This window comes from Dermacentor andersoni, chromosome 4 (genome assembly GCF_023375885.2).
Source record: "Dermacentor andersoni chromosome 4, qqDerAnde1_hic_scaffold, whole genome shotgun sequence".
In the NCBI taxonomy this organism is placed as follows: domain Eukaryota; kingdom Metazoa; phylum Arthropoda; class Arachnida; order Ixodida; family Ixodidae; genus Dermacentor; species Dermacentor andersoni.
This window is the reverse complement of record NC_092817.1, coordinates 187,234,239-187,256,680: the sequence shown is the minus strand read 5'-3', so window position 1 is coordinate 187,256,680 and position 22,442 is coordinate 187,234,239. Positions and strand designations below refer to the sequence as shown.

The following is a 22,442-nucleotide window of genomic DNA, read 5'->3' as shown; positions in this document are numbered from 1 at the left end:
AGACTACTGATCACTATGATATGACCAACATGTATAACGACGGCTTGTAGTAACCACAATTCATTACAAATGACTAACAATGCTTAGCAGTGAGCAGTAATGACTGAAATGACTTGTAATGACTAGTAATGACTACGGAATGACCAATATGTCTAACAACAACTTGCAGCGACTACAATTTATTTTAAATGAGTAAAAATGCTTACAAATGTGCAGTGATGATCAATATTGACTGAAATAACTTGTAATGACAACGAAATGACCAATATGTCTAACAACATGTAACAACTACAATTTATTTGATATGACTAAGAATGCTTAATAATGACTAATGACCAATAATGACTAAAATGACTTGTAATGACTACTGATGACTGATGACCAACATGTCTAACGGCAACTTGTAACAACCACAATTTTTAGAAATGACGAAAATGCTTGGTAATGTGCAGTAATGACTAATAATGACTACTAATGACTAAGGTATGACCAACCTGTCTAACGACGGCTCGTGATGACCACAATTGATTACAAACGACTAATTATGCTTAGTAGTGAGCAGTAATGACTAAAAGAAAGAAGACGATGAGCAAAACGAGAACAAGGTGAAAGCAGGAGCCAACGCTTCGACAAGTGGACTTCTGTTGAAGGTGACATATGCTTTCCTCGCCACAGTATATATAGTTGGGGTTCTAAAGTGGAGAGGGCGTAAGGCGGGTGGGTGCGGCAAGGAAGGAAGGTGTGTTAGCGGCGAGTGTGTCGAATTGAGAATAAGGAAGTGCTGTGCACAATGTCAGGGACACGGCCGTCTGTCAATCATGTGTCAACGCCCGTGTGTCTGCCGGCTTGTCGATGGCGTGCACAGCTACCCTCTATTAGCTGTTTCGCTGGTGGTCGTAGGTTATCGCGTCTCTGAAAGAGATAATAGAAGGAGCGGCAAAAACCACTCATGAAAAAACAAAGAAAGGAAAAGGAAGTAGTGAAATGGTATAAAGAATAAATAAATGAAAAAAAAACGGAAACCCCTTTGTCACCGAACTTTGTGTAATCTGATTGTATGCGCAACGTGAATTGTGTAGTACTTTCTGGAAGACACGCGGGAACCAGCTGCAACCTTCGGCGAGCGACGTTTAAAAGCCAACGTGCTTGAGCCGCGGCTCAGATTCCGACGATCGCCGACTGTGCTCGCCGCTATTCTCGCGCTTTGAGTGTAGCCTGTCTTTCTGGGCACAGATTCGGCCAAATGAAGAGTAAGTTTGGATTAACGGTTTTGCTACTGTGTTCTTCATCGTCACTGCAACGTGACAATACGGTGGTTGAAATCAGCTGCTATAACACCAAAATGTGAAGTATTTTTTATTTGCATTTCTAACGCAAACCTCAAGAAAGGTATATTTCTTAACGGGAATAGATGCTGGCTGGTACATTTGAAGGGGTTCGGTTTCAGTGAAACGGCAAGGTGAGTAGCCGCACACGGTGCGCCTTCGGTGCCTAGCATGTCTTTGCATCTCCCAGCAAAAGGTAGTAAAGCACTCGCAGCACGGTCCGCTGTGTGCCGTGATCGTTTAGTATGCAGACAGCGAGGCGCACTGTTCAAGGACGGCAGCCCTGTTGGTCTTTCCAGATTCAGTCTTGGGCAGTGAGTCCAGGAAGAACACACCGCCGTAGAGGTGCATGTGGACGGCAAAATTTTCTGCGTAAATCGAGAACAAGCAGAGAAATATTATGTAAACGAAAACTACAAGAGTAGTATTACCGGTGTACAAACTACTGCAAAAACGGCCGGCGTGCAGCAGATCATCATTGACATCACAAGGCTTTGCGGCGGCATACGCCCCGTGTTCTACGAGATTAGTCTAGAATGTACAGGGTGTGTCAGCGCACACTCAAAAATTCTTAAAGGCCTGTCTGTGGCATACAGCACAGTTATATTTTGTGAGCTGGTCTACTCGAAGCGGTGGACACTACTTGCACAAATCATTTAAAGGCATAATCGCCTAATTAACAAAAAATCATTGCTTAAGATATAGGCTAATTGTCTTATGGCCCGTATGGTTTACAAGTTACAAATTCTAGCCGTGGAGTTCGCAAGGCGTTCCACTTGGAACGAATTCTCAGGATGACACGAGTTTCAAGATATTAATTCGCGCACTTTTGGAGAAGTGCATTCGCGTTCCAGTTACTTTTGCGCTTGAATGCATAAAACGACGTTTAATTAAGACAGTAACTGGCACGCCCATGCACTTCTCGGCAATGTGTGAGAATTATTATCTCAAAACTGGTGTCATCGTGAGAATTCGGTCCATGTGGACCCGCTTGGCGAACTTCATGGCTAGAATCTGTAACTTGCAATATAAGTCATAAGGTAATCAGTTAAAAACTTAACTAGTGAATATCTGTTGATTAGTCGATCATGCATTTCAATGTTCTGGTGCAAGAAAAGTCCCTCTCTTCATGCAGACCAGCTCATGAACTAGAATCGTGCTGTCTGCCACAGGCAAGCTTCAAAATATGTTGAAGGAGTTCGCTGAAGCACCCTGTATACGGTGTATGCCTCGGCGAGATAATTAAAGGAACTCTTCTTGTATTCTTTACCATCAAAACTGGTTTCACGGGCTCCTTCTCACTACCTTCGTACAGAATCTTGGTTTCAAGTAGGCTGGCTGGTAACACGTCATTCAACCTCGCCTAATTCCTTTGCTTCAACATAAGATTGAGAAAACAAAAGGACAATACGTCCACCCTACAGTTAACTAAAATTGCTTTATATACGCATACTTCAGTTCTAAGCGATGTCGCAGATATTTGCGAAGAGCATACACAATGCATGTATCACTTGGCGGGCTAGTGGGACAACTGTTGCAACACAAGCGCGAACAAACACATACACAATTAAAGGCGTTCGTATTTATGTACACCCATGATTAGTAGTATACAGGCCACCGACAAGCCGAAAGAACTTAATTTGTGCGTAATACAGATACAGAGACTGAAATGGAGGAGTGCACTGGAATGTTTGCAATGCAAAGTTTGCACTGAAGTCCACAATTTCAAGTTAAATTCATAGATGGACGCCGAAATTGGCGTCTTCGTGAAATCTCTAGTCCGTATACTTATTCTCAGGGTAGTGCATAAGTTGGTGCCTGTGTATAATCGTTTTCCACGATCTTTTCAATAAAAATGAAACCTTCAAAGTTTATCCGTTGCTGCACGGAATCCAACCCGCGTCACAGGAGCTCCTCAAATCGAGCAGCAAGGCGCTTTACTGATCTGCGCACCGGCATGTGCCGCTCTTTAATGACACTCTTTTATATTTACTTTGCTCAAAGGGAACGTGCCGCCATAGGTCGGCAAATTCACTCATTATTCCACTGATCACCCACACTCAGGCTCACCCGCGAGTCTGAGCCTAGATTAGCACGGCTAAGAGAAATTTCGGTGTTTCTGAGTCCGAGTGAAGCCTGGCTGAGCAAAAATTTCGTGAGTCTGAGTGCTGGTGGCCCTTCAGTAAAAAGTACGTTTTCTGACTCAGCCCGAGTGAGTTCTTCTAATTTCGCTGACCTATGTGTGCAAGCAGTTATGTGCCGCCTACCACTGAATCTCTTTCTCGTAAACTTGTATCACTTTTTATTCGCAAGCCAACCTGTTGCGTACTATCATAGTACTGGGCGCCACCCAGTACGGAGTAGCTACTGGTCATATTTTAGAGCGCAGCTCTTAGGCGCACGTTTCTGCGGCAAGCGTTGGCGTCGTCGGGGGCGACGTAACCAAGCGAATAAGCGCATCGAAAAATGAAAATGTGGAAAGCGGCGAGAGAGAAGAGGCGCGAGGCTGAAACCGGAGAGGACGCTGCCGCCGAACCATGAGGCAGAAAGCGGAGGCGGGTATGGCGAAAGCCTTAGGAAAACGCGGTGCGGCGACGATGGCTACGAGATGGCGCCAGAGTAGCGCGCGCGGTCTGGGAGGTATGTTGGCCGAGAATGGTGTGAATCGCGTCCAAGCGTCACCAACGCGCTGGCTCTAGCGATCTGCAGAATAACGAAGCAATCGCGATACAGATTTACCGTGCAGCTCGCACGATACAGATTTACCGTGCGAGCCAATTTATCAACCAATTTATTGCCAATTCTAAACACGTACACAACTGCGCTCAAATATCGCTTTGGGAGTATTTTAATTGTCGTCACGCGTCGACGTCGTCATGAAAGTCATATACCCCCAATTCGCCATATCTCGGTACCCCAGGAATTCCTTCACCGTTCTCGATATCGCTTAATTTCCACTGGCACCCACCTTGTAGCTCCGATAACTTGAAGGCTATCTTTGTGATTAGTATAATGAAATAACTACGTTCAATTTCTAATTGTAATTGATAATTGCAAACTCCCTAATGTTGAGGCTAGAATTCTGCGTACTCTATTCACTGCGCACGCTGTTATTTAGTTTGACTTTCTTGTGTTATTGCTGAAATTTGGGCTTAGTGTAGTAATGCTAGATTGCTTTGAAAAAGTGCCTCAACCTGTAACGAAAACGTAATCCAGTAGTGCGTAAAAGCTACGAATACATTTCGTCCACACTGAGTAAAATTAAACCCTTTTGAAGAAGCAACGTAACCGTAACTGGATGAACTGACCACAGACTTGTTCACGTTACTGAAAAAAAAGTAATCGATCACAATTACGATTACTTCTTTCGAGAATGTAATTGGTGAGAAATAGCAATTAAAGCTGTATGAAACTAATTAAGAAATCCTCAAATTACTTTGATTAAATTAAGGATTACTTGTACCCTACATTTGTTAACATTGCACAAATACAGTAAACTGAACTTGATGGACTAGCTCTTTTAATACGTCCTTTGCAGCCGATAACACGCATTTTAACTTAACTATGAATAGAATTTAAGTATTTTCTTAAGTAATCTTCCTTCGTTTGCTTGTGAAGAGATCTGGCAGCGACACGAAATACTCACTCGATGTATGCGCTGGAGAGAATTAGGAACACCTTGCTCTCATGGTCAGATCTGCTAATGCACCAGTCATCATCATCATCAGCCTGGTTACGCCCACTGCAGGGCAAAGGCCTCTCCCATACTTCTCCAACTACCCCGGTCATATACTAATTGTGGTCATGTTGTCCCTGCAAACTTCTTAATCTCATCTGCCCACCTAACTTTCTGCCGCCCCCTGCTACGCTTCCCTTCCCTTGGAATCCAGTCCGTAACCCTTAATCACCATCGGTTATCTTCGCTCCTCATTACATGTCCTACCCATGCCCATTTCGTTTTCTTGATTTCAACTAAGATGTCATTACCTCGCGTTTGTTCCCTCACCCAATCTGCTCTTTTTTTATCCCTTAATGTTACACCTATCATTTTTCTTTCCATAGCTCGTTGCGTCGTCCTCAACTTAAGTAGAACCCTTTTCGTGAGCCTCCAGGTTTCTGCCCCGTATGTGAGTACTGGTAAGACACAGCTGTTATACATTTTTTTCTTGAGCGATAATGGCAACCTGCTGTTCATGATCTGAGAATGCCTGCCAAACGCACCCCAGCCCATTTTTATTGTTCTGATTATTTCACTCTCATGATGCGGATCCACGGTCACTACCTGCCCTAAGTAGATGTATTCCCTTACCACTTCCAGTGCCTCGCTACCTATCTTAAACTGCTGTTCTCTTCCGAGACTGTTAAACATTATTTTAGTATTCTGCAGATTAACTTTTAGACCCACCCTTCTATTTTGCTTCTCTAGGTGAGTGAGCATGCATTGCAATTGGTCCCCTGAGTTACTAAGCAATGCAATATCATCAGCGAATCGCAAGTTATTAAGGTATTCTCCATTAACTCTTATCCCAAATTCTTCCCAATCCAGGTCTCTGAATACCTCCTGTAAACACGCTCTGAATAGCAATAGAGAGATCGTATCTCCTTGTCTGACGCCTTTCTTTATTGGGATTTTGTTGCTTTCTTTATAGAGGGTTACGGTGGCTCTGGAACCGCTATAGATATCTTTCAGTATATTTACATACGGCTCGTCTATACCTTGATTCCGTAATGCCTCCACGACTGCTGAGGTTTAGACTGAATCAATTGTTTTCGCATAATCAAAGAAAGCTATATATAAGGGTTGGTTATATTCCGCACATTTCTCTATCACCTGATTGATAGCGTGCATATGGTCTATTGCTGAGTAGCCTTTACGGAATTCTGCCTGGTCCTTTGGTTCACAGAAGTTTAAGGTGTTCGTGGTTCTATTTGCGATTACCTTAGTAAATACTTTGTAGGCAACGGACAGTAAATTGATCGGTCTATAATTTTTCAAGTCTTTGGCGTCCCCTTTCTTATGGATTAGGATTATGTTAGCGTTCCTCCAAGATTCCAGTACACTCCAGGTCATGAGGCATTGCGTATACAGGGTGGCCAGGTTTTCTAGAACAATCTGCCCACCATCCTTCAACAAATCTGCTGTTACCTGATCCTCCCCAACTGCCTTCCCCATTTGCATAGCTCCCAAGACTTTCTTTACTTCTTCCGGCGTTACTTGCGGGATTTCAAATTCCTCTAGACTATTCTCTCTTCCATTATCGTCGTGGGTGCCACTGGTACTGTATAAATCTCTATAGAACTCCTCAGCCCCTTGAACGATCTCATCCATATTAGTAATGATATTGCCGGCTTTGTCTCTTAACGCGTACATCTGATACTTGCCTATTCCTAGTTTCTTCTTCACTGTTTTTAGGCTTCCTCCATTCCTGAGCGCATGTTCGATTCTATCCATATTATACTTCCTTATGTGAGCTGTCTTACGCTTGTTGATTAACTTGGAAAGTTCTGCCAGTTCTATTCTAATTGTAGGGTTAGAGGATTGTATACATTGGCGTTTCTTGATCAGATCTTTCGTCTCCTGCGATAGCTTACTGGTCTCCTGTCTAACGGCGTTACCACCGACTTCTATTGCTCACTCCTTAATGATGCCCACAAGATTGTCGTTCATTGCTTCAACACTAAGGTCCTCTTCCTGAGTTAAAGCCAAATACCTGTTCTGTAGCTTGATCTGGAATTCCTCTATTTTCCCTCTTACCGCTAACCCATTGGTCGGCTTCTTATGTACCAGCTGCTTCCGTCCCCTCCTCAGGTCTAGGCTAATTTGAGTTCTTATCATCCTATGATCACTTCAGCGCACCTTGCCGAGCACGTCCACATCTTGTATGATGTCAGGGTTAGCGCAGAGTATGAAGTCTATTTCATTTCCAGTCTCGCCATTCGGGCTCCTCCACGTCCACTTTCGGCTATCCCGCTTGCGGAAGAAGGTATTCATTATCCGCATCTTATTCTGTTATGAAAATTTTACTAATAACTGTCCCCTGCTATTCCTAGAGCCTATGCCATATTCCCCCACTGACTTGTCTCGAGCCTGCTTCTTGCCTACCCTGGCATTGAAGTCACCCATCAGTACAGTGTATTTTGTTGTGAGTTTACGAATCGCCGATTCCAAGTCTTCATAGAAGCTTTCGACTTCATGGTCATCATGACTGGATGTAGGGGCGTACGCTTGTACGACCTTCAATTTGTACCTCTTATTAAGTTGAACAACAAGACCTGCCACCCTCTCGTTAATGCTATAGAATTCCTGTATGTTACCAGCTATATCCTTATAAATCAGGAATCCGACTCCTAGTTGTCGTCTCTCCGCTAAGCCCCGATAGTCCAGGACGTCCCCCCTTTTAGCACTGTATATGCTTCTTTTGGCCTCCTAACTTCACTGAGCCCTATGATATCCCATTTACTGCCCTCTTATTCCTCCCATAGCACTGCTAGACTCGCCTCACTAGATAACGTTCTAGCGTTAAACGTTGCCAGGTTCAGATTCTAATGGCGGCCTGTCCAGTATGATTATGCACCAGTATGATTATTTAGGATGAAGCGCATAATTTTCTGAAACTGTGCTACATGTCAGAAGGCCAGATATATCGAACACTATCCATTGTATCGCCCGAAATAGAGATGAAGAGGACGCACTGCTTGAAAACCTGCAAATGAAGGGCCTTCCGCATGAGCAGCTTCCACACCTTCTGCTCCTTGAAGAGTCAGTTATAGCCAGCAAGGAAGCTTTACATTTTCTTGCAATCTTAAGACAGACTGGCATTGTTGACTCGTATTGACATTGAGCTCAATCGACATTGACGTATTCTATTGAGCTAAATCGCCGGACTAACCCCGCCTGTTGGTACAACCCACCACCATCGCATGATTGTGGGTACTGAATGCCACGATGCTGGCCGTCTGTGTCCTCAAGGAGCGCCGCGCTTCCCTCTTGATGGGGCTGGGAGAAGGCGTTGCTGACAGGGCCAATGGAAAACTAAAAAAATTGCATGTAGCTGATTCCATTTTGGCATCAAAGTCTTAAGTGCCCGTCACGAGGTAAAGACCCTTTTCGATTGACTCGCTTCTCTCCCAGATACGGTTAGCGCACTCGTAATTATTTGATACCTTCCTGTATCAATCATCTACCAGCAAGTGCCTTTCGCCCGAAAACTAAACCTTAACTGAAGCGAATTCTCCGTCGCACTATTCTTTAGTATTGTTACGGGGAGGAAACATATGCAGTTATATTATGTACAGTTACAAGGTTGTAGCTCAGTAGCCAGGGTAACACCGTCTACCGACCATCGAGACACTTCAACCTCCTCTTCCCCTCCCAAGGTCCTTTTGTCCACAGCGGCACAAACTCGTACGTGACAATAACCCCCGGTGGCAGAATCATCGTCTCGATGCTTCCTAGGGTGTCGAATTAGTGTGCGAGATATAGGGCTTTAGTCGCCAAACGTGCACGATATCAGTTCTTGGTGGGAGTAGAAGGCGTCGAAGTCACAGATGATATCGCATATGTGAGGCTGGTGACTTGGGTATGGCCCGACGAATCTTAACCACGTTAATTGGCGGCGCCTATCAGCTGTTAAGCACAAAGGCTGGCAGAGGGCACGATCACTGCTCTGGCGGTTAAATAGATTGTTAAAAGCTACAGTGGCGCAAACGTGTGTGTTTGCCAATGTTTTAAGCACGCGGAAAGGCTCAGAGGTGGGCTCTCGTTCTGGTATGTTTCTCGTGCCTAGAAGTCGAAAGAAATACGCGTGTGCCGATCGTGGGTGGAGACTCTGCGCACATAGAAAATGAAATTACATTTTAGTAGTCGTTCGGCGAAGCGGCGACTCGGTAACAGCGCTTCAATCAGGCTAAAACAATTACGTTGAGCAAATAATTTTTTTCAGGTTAGTGACTCATCAAGAATAATATTTCATCATGCGTTAGCTCACCCGTTGACGAAGTGACGCGCTTTTCGCGAACCGAGTTGAGCAAGGTGCATGCATTGATGACGGTTGCGCTCACTCCAAAATAAAATTTGCTAGATATGACTTTAGTGAAGTTATGACCGCGCAAAAAATCGCCCCAAAATGATGCGGCCGAAATTGGAGTAGGTTAAATGATGCAGTCGTTGATATTTAGGCACCATTACTTGTATCATTCCGTAATTAAACGCAGCAGCCTAAGTACCTGTGATGTGTGGTGCGCGACATGGTGCGGTGATCGCGACGGTCAAAAGCAGACGACACTCATTGCACGCGCGCCGAAGTGGAAGAAGGAAAACAACGACGCCGAAGAGCGTCCGGCACGAGAACGCGCGGCGCATGAAAGACAACAAGAAGAAAAGCAACCAATTACAAAAGACCACGGGGCGTCAGGCAGCCAATCCGAGAATGCCAAATCGGCCAGACCAAAAGAAAGTGTGGTGCGCTGGCAGAAGGGAGGACACGCAAGGAGACGCAGAGGAGACGCAGGGGAGACGCCAGGAGAGTCCTAGGAAGCGACGGCAGGAGGACGTCGACCACCGGAGCGGGCGTTGAAGACGGGCCGTCGGGTTCCGGACCCGAGCCCACCAGGACTTCACCCGCCCGGGGCCTCCTGCCAACCTGTTCCTGTGCGTCGCCCGTCTACCCGAGCGTGCCGTCAGCTGCTCAACGCCGGTGAGCTTCTGCGCCAGTGGGCAGGACGAGAACAGTCGGGCTACGGGCCCGAGTTCTACGCCAGCTGCCCGGCCAGAACGCCAGCCCCGTCTGCCGTGCCGCCTGCTGCTCGAGGCCGGCGTTCGAGCTTCTGCGCCCGTGGGCGAGACGAGAACAGTCGGGCTTCGGGCCCGAGCTCTACGCCAGCTGCCCGGCCAGAACGCCACCCCCGTCTGCCGTGCCGCCTGCTGCTCGAGGTCGGCGTTCGAGCTTCTGCGCCCGTGGGCGAGACGAGAACAGTCGGGCTTCGGGCCCGAGCTCTACGCCAGCTGCCCGGCCAGAACGCCGACGCCGTCTACTCGCGCCACCAAGCCGCCTGCTTTTCCTCGCCTAGCCAGAGCGGGCGCACTCCGGTCGCCCGGTCGGTCAGCTTACACCGCGACCTATGGTGAGACCGGCAGCACTCCTTTCGCCAGCTTGTCGCCGCGTCGCCGCGTCGAGACTGTGACGCGTCCCCGCCCTCGTGGCAAGCCCGGACTCGCTAACTCGTTAACCTCATGCAAGCCCTATGTGTGTTCCTTGCCGCAATGTCTGCTCGAGTGTTTATTTAGGCATGTTTTCTATTTTCTTCTATTTATCTTAAGCCTTTTTTAGTTTGATTAAAAGTCTTTGTGTGTGTGTTCAAACCAACGGCTTTGTCCTCAATTGGGTTCTCGGAGGCTCCGCCTAAGAGAACCAACCGAACCATTGAGTACACGAACCTTTGCCCCCATAAGTGGGTCATCACAGTACCCTACAGCAAGTGCGTCTCAGATGCAGTGGCCGTACGTTATAATAGTTGAACGAACCAGCAAGCGAACTACTACACGAGCGTGTGAACGACCAAACGAACGAGCAACTGACTAACCAAACATGCAAACGACTAAGCAAGCTAGTGTACTAGCGGGCGACCGCACGTCTTCTCTGCGAGTGCTCCACCGCCGCATCTGAACCGTCACATACTTTAAAGTTCACGGAAATTAGCACGTACGTCTCAAAGACCTGTGGGGCTGTCGTTGGCCGACGAATGCACCCCGTAACTCGGTTTGGGGAGAGCGCGCACGCTTTTCCTGCGTATCGCAAATACACCTGGCGACCGCCTACGACGAACAGGAACAAAAGAGGTAAACAAAGCTCTTCGCTCTAAAGAACGCTAGTAAGTAACCACAATAGCCATAGAGCTGCTTCGCTTAGATTAGTTCTCACGCTCGAGCCTCAAGTTTTCTGAAGAAGACAGGGCTTAATCTTAGAAGTTTCATAATACCGTTTTCGCACGCAGCCTCGCGTGTCCATGAACTCAAAGCCTGTCGGCGAACAAAATGATCAAGTGCACCAAATACGACCCCGTATTGCTTAAATATACAAAATACACCTCGCGTAGCAATCGTGTTAAAGCGTGCAGACCAATGACAACGTGCTCGGTGACCTGTGCAATACGTTCTCCCTGCCAATTCGATGATCCCGTGCCTTTCTTAACCCGTCGCGCTTACCGGACGTTATCGAGAAGAATTTCTTGCTTTATCTGAAACTAATTTGGCCTACGAAGGCGAAGCAGGTCATGGTGATGAAAAATGCCGTAAAGCGGCTTCGCACATGTCACGAAATTGCCCCGGATATTCGCAAACCAAAACACGGAAGAGCAACGGTGCGAACGTGTGCACCTCGACAGTCCGTACAGGCAGGTTGCGAACGTACTTCCCCCCGCCTACAAGGGCGCCCCTCGCGGCGGCGAGCGCGGAACCGGCAGGATACGACCGGCGCGCTTGCGTTTGGAAAGCATGTCTGCGCACTGTTTCGCGCGTAGCTGTTGCCTTTTCTGAGCAATGACGAAGTGCAACACGAGCTGTTGCGTAGTGGGCTGCAACAGCACGTACACCAACTCACGAGGAAAAAAGTTTTGCAGGTTTCCAAGCCGACCGTATGAAGCAGAACGGCGTCAACACTGGATAGCGCTCGTCCGACGGCATAAGCTGTTTTATGTTCCGGCGTTATGCCAAGCGCGTTAACGCTGAATTCTTTGCTTTTACAGCAATGATGGCAGCAACAGGACACTTGCAGTGCGTACCAGCATATGCAGCAAATAAAGTAGTTTGATCCCACACTTTACCGCAGTAAAGCAGTGGAACTCTTTCCCAGTCCTCTCCCATTCAAAGAGCGCTAGGGCTTGCTGAGAGATTTGAGGAGGGGGTTGCAGCTGTTTGAGCTGGCATACAGCCTTCTGCGCCCAGCATATCAACTAAGGGGCAGTTGAGATCACCAAAATTTTTGACGGCGTGGTTTATTGGAACCTCCTTTGCACGCACTGGAAAATCGCAACATATAAGTATCGCACTTCCAGTAACTTGGGCGAAAATATTTTCCCAGCGTAGTCTAACACAACTGGTAAGTTCCTCCCCTTTTTTTTTGTGTTTGGGGAGAGCAACGTTATAATACCTCGGGTAGGTCTTACGAGTCGTTCGTACGCCCCACGTTCTTTGATGAGCTGTTTTGGATTCGTATTTGCCATCCTGTATGTCCAGGGAAACTACCGCGCCGTCCTTGCACTTCCCTGCGATGCCAGCACGGCAATCGCAGCTCCCCGCTAGGATTTGTCTGCAGTCGCCGATCTTCAAGAATCAATGTCGCCTATAATTTCATGCGTCCACACCGTAAATGACCAAGTAACTTACGCTGAGCTTCACGATATCTCTGGTGCGTTATTTTTCGATTGCGGAATACACCTAGCAGTCACTTCCGATCACTGCGAGTTCAACACTTCCCTCACGTCGTAGACGTGCCCCACTTCAAATAGCGACTTCCTTTCTCTAAATTATTTTCACGAAAAAAGCTGTGGAGGTCTTGTAATTCCGGAAACCCGGTTAAAATTATTAACGGCACGCTGTTTCGCGCCATCGCTACCGTTTGACAGGGCGCCAAACACACAGCGCGGGCTGCTGACGCCGTGAGTAATACTACCGCATTCGCGCAACTATTCGTCAGATGGCGCTAGGGGTCGGAAAGACGGGGCGCCGCCTAGCACTTGCAACGTGCCCTAGCGCGACTGTAAACAACGAATCCGGCGCGAAGACTCAAGTGATGCCATTAGGCCAATAGCGAGGCGGCGTCGGCCAGGTCGCGCGATGATGAGGCGGCATTCTTCAAGGCGCGTCACTACTTTACAAAGTTTGATGGGTGCTAGCTCAGCACTCAGCCGCGTCGGTAGCGCCGCCTAGCTCGGGCTGGGAAGTCAATTGGCTCAGCCCCTTTCTTGCTGCACGTATGCCCCCTGAATAAAACTAAACGTGGCGACATATTTTTTTATCTTGCCGCCGCGTCTGCTGCGAGGAGTCTAAGGGGAGGCAGGAGAGAAGGTCTGCGTCTCCCAATTAGATCAGCGCCATCACGTGGTATTTTTCGCACTCTCTTCTCTATTTTTATCGCACTCTCTTCTCTTCTCCTTCCTGTGTGTCAAGCGCACTCGCCACCATGGCAGTTGGCTGTCGAGCTGCTGCGGTAAGGCATTCCGAAGGGATGAGACATGTTGTGACAAAGTTTCGTGGCTACCCGCGTCATTGGAGAAGTCTGTTTAGCTTCGCTTTATTTTAGGGATTCCTTTTAAGGGTACTGAAGGTGCAAAAGTGTACGAACAGAGGGAATTTTTATATTTTGTTCATGGGGTGCGGAGCTCCTGCATTTGTATTCCCCCGCTAAAAAGGAAGCATTGACCCGATGCTTACTGAACTAGAAAGGGAAAGTGTGGTAGTCGTATGAGATCGGGTTGGCGCCGCTTTAACGCGCTGAATACGGTTTGACGCGAATAACATGCGCTATCTCTGAGTGGTGCTGTCGACGCCGAGGCGACGCGGCACCGTCGGCGATGACCTCGTAGTTCACTTCACTAAGTCGGCGTATCACTTTGTAGGGTCCAAAGTATCTACTAAGCAGCTTCTCAGACAACACCTGGCGACGGATTGGAATCCACAGCCAGACTTGGTCACCTGTCCGGTACTCGACTTGCCGATGTCGAAGGTTGTAGCGTCGTGCGTCTGTACTCTGCTGCTTCGTGATGTGTATGCGCGCGTGTTGACGAGTTTCCTTTGCGTGTTGAGCAAGTTGCTCGGCGTCGGAAGTAAGCGATGCGTCCGTGTCGTACCGGAGCATAGCGTCTAGTGTTGTCTGGACCTCGCGCCCGTAGACAAGACGGAACGGTGTGAATCGTCTGGTTTCCTGAATGCTGGTGTTGTACGCGAATGTAACGTACGGCAGGACTTGATCCCATGTTTTATGCTGAACCATGTTTTATGCTGAACGTCTACATACATAGACAGCATGTCAGCAATGGTTTTGTTTAGGCGTACCGTCAGTCCGTTGGTCTGCTGATGATAGGCAGTCGCCCTGCGTTGCTGCGTGCAGCTCAGCCCGAATATGTCCTCTATCAGTTGGGCTATAAAGGCAGTTACTCTGTCGGTGATGACATGTGAAGGGGCACCATGTCTGAGGACTATGTGATCGATAGAGAACTGAGTGATTTCGTAGGCCGTGACACATTGTACAGCTTTCGTCTCGGCGTAGCGTGTTAGACAGTCTGTGGCGTCTATAATCCACTTGTTTCCGTAGGCTGACAAGGAAAAGGGTCCCAGAAGATCTATGTCTATTTGATCGAACGGCGCACTAGGTGGGGCTATGGGTTGGAGTGACCCTCGGGCTTCATAGACGGCGATTTCCTGCGTTGAAATTCACGGCAGCTTTGCACGTAACGCTTCACCGTGGTTAGAAAGTCTGGGCCAGTAGTACGTCTTGCGTACTCTTGCAAGAGTACGCGAAAATCCCAAGTGTCAAGACGTGGGCTCATCATGGCGGGCTTGGAGAATGACGTCACGAAGAGCGGCAAGTACGACTAATAGATACTCTTTGTCGCTGGCGCTCGAGTTTTTCTTGTAGAGGACACCCTTTCGGAGGCAGAAGGTCGAGAGACTGCTAGAAATGTGTCGTGGGATTGTAACATTCTTGACTTCTAGGTCATCGATGAGAGGGCGTATTTCGCCGTCCTCGCGCTGCCGTATGATCAGGTCAGACGCGATGAGGGCCCCAAGGAATGCGCCGTCTTCGTGCATGTCCTTATCGCAAGTTTTGACAGGAGCGCCCGACAACGTGCCCGCATCTTCGTGTTTCCGGCCCGATTTGTAGACGATGGCAACATCGAACTCCTGCAGACGGAGACTTTATCGAGTAAGTCTCCCGCATGGGTCTCGTAGTTGGCTAACCAAGAAAAGGAATGGAAGTCTGTCACCACCTTGAAAGGGTGACCGTAGAGATAAGGCCGAAATTTCATGATGGCCCACACAACCGCTAGACACTCTTTCTCAGAGGTGGAGTGGTTGATTTCGGCGCGTGAAAAGGTGCGACTAGCCTAAGCGATCACTCGCTCAACGCTTTCCTGGTGTTAAATGAGTACAGCGCCAAGACCGATGTTGCTTGCGTCGGTATGCACCTTGGTATCAGCGTCCTCGTCAAAGTGAGCGAGGACGGGTGATTCGTGCAGGCGCTGCCGTAACTCGGTGAAAGCTGCGTCCTGCTTTTCAGTCCAAACGAAGGGTGTGTCTTCTCGCGTGAGGCTTATGAGTGGTTCGGCGATCCGTCAGAAATTAGCGATGAAGCGACGACAGTACGCACACAGGCTCAGAAAGCGGCGTACTGCTTTATTGTCACGAGGAGTCGGAAAAGCAGCAACAGCACATGTTTTGTCTGGGTCAGGCTGGACGCCGTCGGCATTTACGATATGCCCGATAAGCTTCAGCTCTTCGTAACCGAACTGCACTTTTCTGGCATTAGTGTGAAATTAGCGGAGCGAAGCGTCTCAAGTACCGCCTCTAAACGCTTCAGATGTTCTTCGAAGGTCGCCGCAAACACGACGACGTCATCTAAGTATACTAAACAACTGTGCCACATCAGACCCGTCAGAACAGTATCCATCATTCTCTGGAATTTGGCCGGTGCAGAACACAGGCCGAATGGAAGTACTTTAAATTCGTACAGTCCATCTGGGGTAACAAAGGCAGATTTTTCGCGATCTCGTTCGTCAACTTCCATTTTCCAATATCCGCTCTTTGGATCTATGGATGAAAAATACCTGGTTCGCCACAGTCGATCTAACGAATCACCGATCCGCGGAAGCGGATAAACATCTCTTTTTTTTTTGTGACGTTATTCAACTTACGATACTCAACGCAGAACCGAGGCGTTCCGTCTTTCTTGATGAGGAGGACCACCGGCGACGATTTCGGATTCTTGTATGACGTCATCGTCAAGCATTTCTTTCACTTGTGCTATAATCACGTTGCGTTCTTTCGCCGATACGCGTAAGGCAGTTGTCGTATGGGACGAGAATCGTTATGCGTGATTATTCGGTGTCTCGTGATAGGCGTCTGGCGTACCTTAGAAGAAGATGCGAAGCACTCCTTGAGCAGAAGTAGCAACTCGCGCAGCGCTTTGTGCTTTCCCTCCGAAAGGTCTGAATTGATGTCGATATTGCTGAATGTCTGAGCTGGGTTGCCTTTGTCATACACGCGAAGCATTCAGCAACGTCTGCTATGGGCTCAGCGAAAGCGATAGTTGTACGATGAAATAGGTGCCGATGTTCCTGGCTGAAATTCGTCACGAGGAGCGCAGAATGTCCACCTCAAAGCATTATGACACTGCGGGCTGCACATATAGCATGCGTCAGCATAAGAGAGGATTTGCCCTCTGCAACAGCTTCGCCGTCAAGCAGATCGACGCATACGACCGCTACCAGGACACTTGCGCGTGGTGGTAAAGTTACACTGTCGGCGTAAACCCGAAGCGTGTTACGTCGGCAATTGTCGCGGCTGTTCGCTGTTCTTTCTGTCGAAAAAGTCACTTCGCGCTCCCGAAGGTCTATAAGGGCGCCATACTCTCGCAGAAAGTCGATGCCCAAGGTGAGGTCCTGAGAACAATCGCGGAGTATAAGGCTGGAAACCTAGACCGACGAATTTGTACTCTGACCGTGCACATGTTCAACGGTGTTAGGATATGCCTGCCAGCAGTAAGAATTTGCGTTCCAGACCAAGGCGTGATAACTTTTCCAAGTTCCGTCGCTAGTTTTCCGCACAAGGTTGAGTACTCGACACCCGTGCCCAATAAGGCACTAACGTGGCGGCCGTCGAGCAGAACAGGTATGTCAAGCGAGAGTCTGTCGCTGAGTTCGGCTGCTGTCGTCGCTGAATTGTGCTGAATAGACCGTGCTCGCGTCGATGGGAGGTCTTCGGAAGGGCGATTATCAGCGGCCTCGCCACCGAAGGTCGCTGTTCTTAGTTTTCCCGGCGAGGGCTTGGCGATCGTCCCTGCGTTGCCATTGGAGGGCTTCTAGGAGCTGGGGAAGATCGCCTGAGGGATGGCGAGCGCGACTGCCGCCGCGGGAACAGTGGCATACTCTGCTGGTTCAGGTATTCTTCAATCGCCCTTGGCCTTTCGCCATATGTGGGCCTTGGTGAATCCGCGGCAAAATCTTGCAATCCGAGGCCGCGGTATGGGTACTCGCGGTATATGTGACCGCCTTCTCCACAGTGATAGCACAGAGGCCTTCTGTCCGGGGTAGGCCAGACGTCAGATTTCCTTTCGAGCAGGCGCCGAGCCTCCATACGCTGGATCGGTTGCACTGATGGGAGCGGCGGGACCTATGGCGCGGCGTAAGACGTGGCGGGGAGAAATGGGTCGGAGCGTGGACAGGGACTAGCCCCAAAACTTCCGCATACTATGGCCGCTGCAACTGTGCTGTCACAGGCGGCGCATTACTGCTTGGAACGGGACCTTGGACCGCTTGCTGCACTTCATTTCTCACGAGGGCAGAAATCGAACCCAGCGTGGGCTGAGGCGGGCAGCTGAGCCGTTGAAGCTCTTCACGCACCACAGAGCGGATAAAATCTCCGAGAACGTCCACGTTTCCAAAAGCAATCGGGTCCGTCAGTGAAGCAGCGTTCGCGTGCCTGTCATACGGAGCTGAGCGCTGGTCCGAAGGAGAAGTAGCGTTCAATTGCCTTTCATAGAAAGCTGAGCGCTGATGTAGCATCTTTTCCATCGTGGTGGCTTCGGTCAAGAATTCAGCCACGGTCTTCGGAAGGCTTCGAACAAGGCTAGCAAATAGCTGTTCTTAACTCCCCGCATTAGATGGCGTAGCTTATTTTCCTCTGACATGGTTGGGTCCAGCCGACGAAAGAGGCACGTCATATCCTCGACGTACGACGTCACGCTCACATTCGGCCGATGAATGCGGGATTGGAGCACCCGTTCGGCTCGTTCGCGGCGATCAGCATTGGTATATGTCTCCAGCAAGGCACGGCGGAACTCGAGCCACGATTTGATGAGCCCTTCTCTGTTCTCGTACCAAGTGCGAGCACCGTCCTCCAAGCTGAAGTTGGCGTTTCTCAACTTCGCCGCGTTGCTCCATTCGTTTATCTCGGCAACGCTGTCAAACTGGGCTAACCAGACTTCTACATCCTCGAAGATATCCCCGTGGAACACTTTCGGCACTCGGAGATTCTTCAGCAGGTACTGAGTTGCCGTTGTGGGCGTACCTTGCATAATAGTCGATAGAGACGTCGACGTTCCTTCCATACCGGTCTGTGGGGGCGTCGATGTTGTTGCGGAGAGATGATCAAGCTCCGGAGGCAATCCTCGGATTCTCCTGCTTCCCCGGTGAATAGGTGTGTTCCCTAGTATAGGACTGGTAGTCCTCCTTCCAGGAGGGGTTTGTGGCATCGGATGAACCGTACCCCGCACCTCCACCAGATTTGTCACGAAAAGACAATTGAAGATGTACCCGGCGTCGGCGAGACAGACAGTTGTACAAGATGGCGTGCAAAAACTCAAGCCGGCGTCCTCAGCCTCCACTTCTTGAGCGCCCGCCTCATGCCGAGCGCGTGTTCCAGTCACTTCTTTCTTAGCGCTGGCTCGTGACACGTGGCGGCAACACATATATATATATATATATATATATATATATATGTATGTCACTCGCGTCCATTTCTATATCATATATAGATATCACCCGCGTTACATCACTCGCGTCCGCGAGAGCCGTGAGTTGAGATGCGTAGGACGTGCATGGATGAATGACAACGTGATAATTGCGAACATGTGCTGCCTGGGTCTGCTTTGTAACAGTTGTTTCTTTTTGCGACGTGACGCCAAGTTTGCTCGTTTCTATAGGCTGTGTTTGTGTATATATTCATGTGTCTTTCAATTACGTGCCTGTTAATAGTCTTTTCTCGTGCTTGCCTAGTGGTGTTCCGGTTTCTTTATTTCTTTTTTGCACTGGTTCTAAGAAGTCAAGAAATGTGATGCAAATGTTCTCCAAGTCACTTCTGCGACAGATTGGTCAAAAGCTGCCTCAAACATCCGGCAGAAGCAATAAACAGCACATTCGCAAGAGTGACAACCAAAGCGTTTTACACTCACGTCGCCGCCTACAAGGCCCACATTTGTAAGGTGCTCATTGATGGAAACCATTTGCATGCGTGACTTTCGTCCTTGCATGGGCTTCGTTTACAAATGAAATAGAGTTTCCACTGTGACGTTTGCGCTTGACAGCCAGCGGTTCTAATTGGTCATAAAGGCGTATGACGAGTTTCACTACATGCAGAGATGCCGGCGTCATGACCAAACGATGAGAATAGTACAGGTGATATGCGTTCATCACGCACATTTCTGCAAGACGTTCGCGTTATTCACGCGAATAGTTCACGCGCCTTACGTTCGGCGATCGTGGTTCTAACATGAGTAACTTATTCACCTGCACAAGCTCAACACACGGCAGCGCGTTGGCTACACACATACAGCGCAAACACATCGAATTATTGAATCAGTAGGTGCTACATGGTGCTACACACAAGCAAACGCATCACCTTTCCCGTGTGCCGGGGACAGCTTGACTTCATCGTCGCCCTTTTACGCCGTGCATTGCGTTTCTAGATCGGTAAATTAAGCTTCTGATCATTCACAAGAAATAACTCGCGAATCGCATTGATTTGTACAAGTCGCGACAATGTTTTCGCCTGCAGGTACACTGGTGGTGGAAGACATTGAACTCACATAGAGCTATCACAGGTATAGTAACAACGTGTATATTAGACATACATTATTGCGAAGACAAAGACTTGATTTTTGCGCTAGTGCTCGACCATAAAAGCAATCTGTCGACTAAACTAGAGTCAAAAGGCTTGTAATTTAAAGCAGGTCGCCAAATCAAAGCTGAAAAACAAGTGCGCAGTTGCTCGGCTGTAAAAGCACAAAAATCATCAGCTTCTACCAGTTTCATGGTGTTCCGTCATCACTACTAACACAGCACAGCGCACAATAAGCAAGCCTAAAGTACAGTAAAATATCCTTGCGCAAATGCCGAAGAACTATGTTTAATGTCACCACGTGAACTCTATGGCAGGGCGAACGAGCAAGGTGTGAGGACAAGCGACGGGGGAAAGGGCGAGTGGCGAGGAGAAAGAGACGTCGGACAAGGAGAAATGCCGCTATCTTTAGTTTAGGGGGTTTATCTCCAAGATCATGAGCGCGCTATCTCAAGCGCCCGCTCACACACCGCTACTCGCTTGACGTCTATTTGCTCCACTCGTCGATTCGGTTGTGCGCGACACAAATAATGTAGCGTGGTTGTGGCAGATGCGCTGTGTTGCGCGTAGGCCTCTACTAGCAGGTACAACGTGGGCCCCTCGAAAGTATGAGCCGGAAGAGCAGCGGAAGAGGGCAAAGGCACTGTAGGAACTACGGAGGCATGCGACGCGTACCGAAGTGGCGATGAAGTAGGCGCAGCGACGGGCCGACGATATATGCGCGGCTGAGGGCAGGCCACAGATCCCGCTGAGCAGGCTACGGAGACCAAGCGGGCGCATTGGAGGACCGCCACTTGCAGGACGAAGACGCCTACTTTCAAAGGCGCTTTTTGTTGAGGACGAATTTTAACGTGACAGCGTTAAGGAGCTCGTGTCACAGAAAAGCCGGTGGCGTGGGCGTCGGCGGCGTAAGCCGTGAGCGAAAAATGGTGGAAGGCAATTCATGAATAAAAACTTGCAAGATGGGCTGGGTGGGAATCGAAGCAGGGTCTCCGGAGTGTGAGACGGAGACGCTACCACTCAGCCATGAGTTCGATGCTTCAAAGCGGGACAAAAGCGCCTCTAGTGAATGCGGTGTTGCCTTCGAAACGTGCCGTAGAAAGTTATACTGTGGTGTATATCGGTAATTATGAGCATGTAAATTACAGAAGTCGCAGTTGAACGAGTAGCGAAGTACGTTTCCGCTACATTTCTTCTGCGCTTGGCTCGCACGCACAGCCATCTTGCGGCAAACACAGAAGACCCCCTCCTCGCAATGTACGGCGCTACCCCGACAGGTGGCGCACCACTCGCCCGCTTCTCCCATTCGTCTTATGGCGCGTTGCGGCCTGGCTGTGCGTGTCGATCACGACGTTTGGCTCGCGTAGATCGTTTCTCCCTCCGAGACACCGAGTTCTTTGGTTCGTTCCGCTTGCTCAGGCGCACGTTTCGTCTTTGCGTGACTCGAGAGCATGCCGAGCGGATGAGTGGGCGGTGCGAGGGGGGTGCGATAACACTATCGCGTTCCACTCTTGAAGGCGAAGCTTCAGCGTCCTCCAATTTTTCTGCGGTGTGAAGTGTACGGCCCACGTACACCGACGTACCGCCATGTACGGCCCACGCACATGGCGGTCCTCGAGTCCACGTTCCTCCGAGAGTACGGGAGTTCGTTCAGGCTTTGCTCCACAGGCCACGAAGAAAGGCTTCGAATTGACATAGATAATCATTGAGGACGCTTCCTGTCGTAGTTCATTGTCTGTGTTTTCTTATTTATAACCCGCCGTGGTTGCTCAGTGGCTATGGTGTTAGGCTGCTGAGCACGAGGTCGCGGGATCGAATCCCGGCCACGGCGGCCGCACTTTCGATGGGGGCGAAATGCCAAAACACCCGTGTACTTAGATTTAGGTGCGCGTTAAAGAACCCCAGGTGGTCAAAATTTCCGGAGTCCTCCACTACGGCGTGCCTCATAATCAGAAAGTGGTTTTGGCACGTAAAACCCAATGATTTTTTTTTCTTATTTATACATGGGTTACTGTTCATTCTACTACTAATGAAAAGGGATGTCGAGACGTCAGTATGTCGGTATTTGTGCATGTATTGATCACTATTTCTATCTTTACGTTCTCTTGTACTAAAGCATGTATTCAAACTTGTTTTTTTTACTCTCACTATTTATTTAATATCCTAGTGTGGGCCCTCAGAGATGAAACAAGTTATGTTGATGACGAACTATCGTTGTTAGACCTGCGTCCGCGTTTTTCACACCTTCCTTTTCATACCCTAAATCCTGCTGAAAGATTCCTTGC

At 48.9% G+C, this 22,442-nt stretch overlaps 1 protein-coding gene across 2 annotated transcripts in view; it reads right to left on the bottom strand.

Annotated features, from left to right (window-relative positions):
- Nucleotides 1-1,473: 1,473 nt before the first annotated feature.
- Nucleotides 1,474-22,442, bottom strand: part of LOC126530456 (luciferin 4-monooxygenase-like) — a 90,180-nt gene continuing 69,211 nt past the window's right edge. For both annotated transcript variants that reach the window (XM_072287996.1, XM_072287995.1), the window contains one exon: nucleotides 1,474-1,693. In XM_072287996.1, coding sequence (XP_072144097.1) covers nucleotides 1,566-1,693 — 128 coding nt within the window. In that variant the 3' untranslated portion in view covers nucleotides 1,474-1,565. The remainder of the gene's footprint in view (nucleotides 1,694-22,442) is intronic.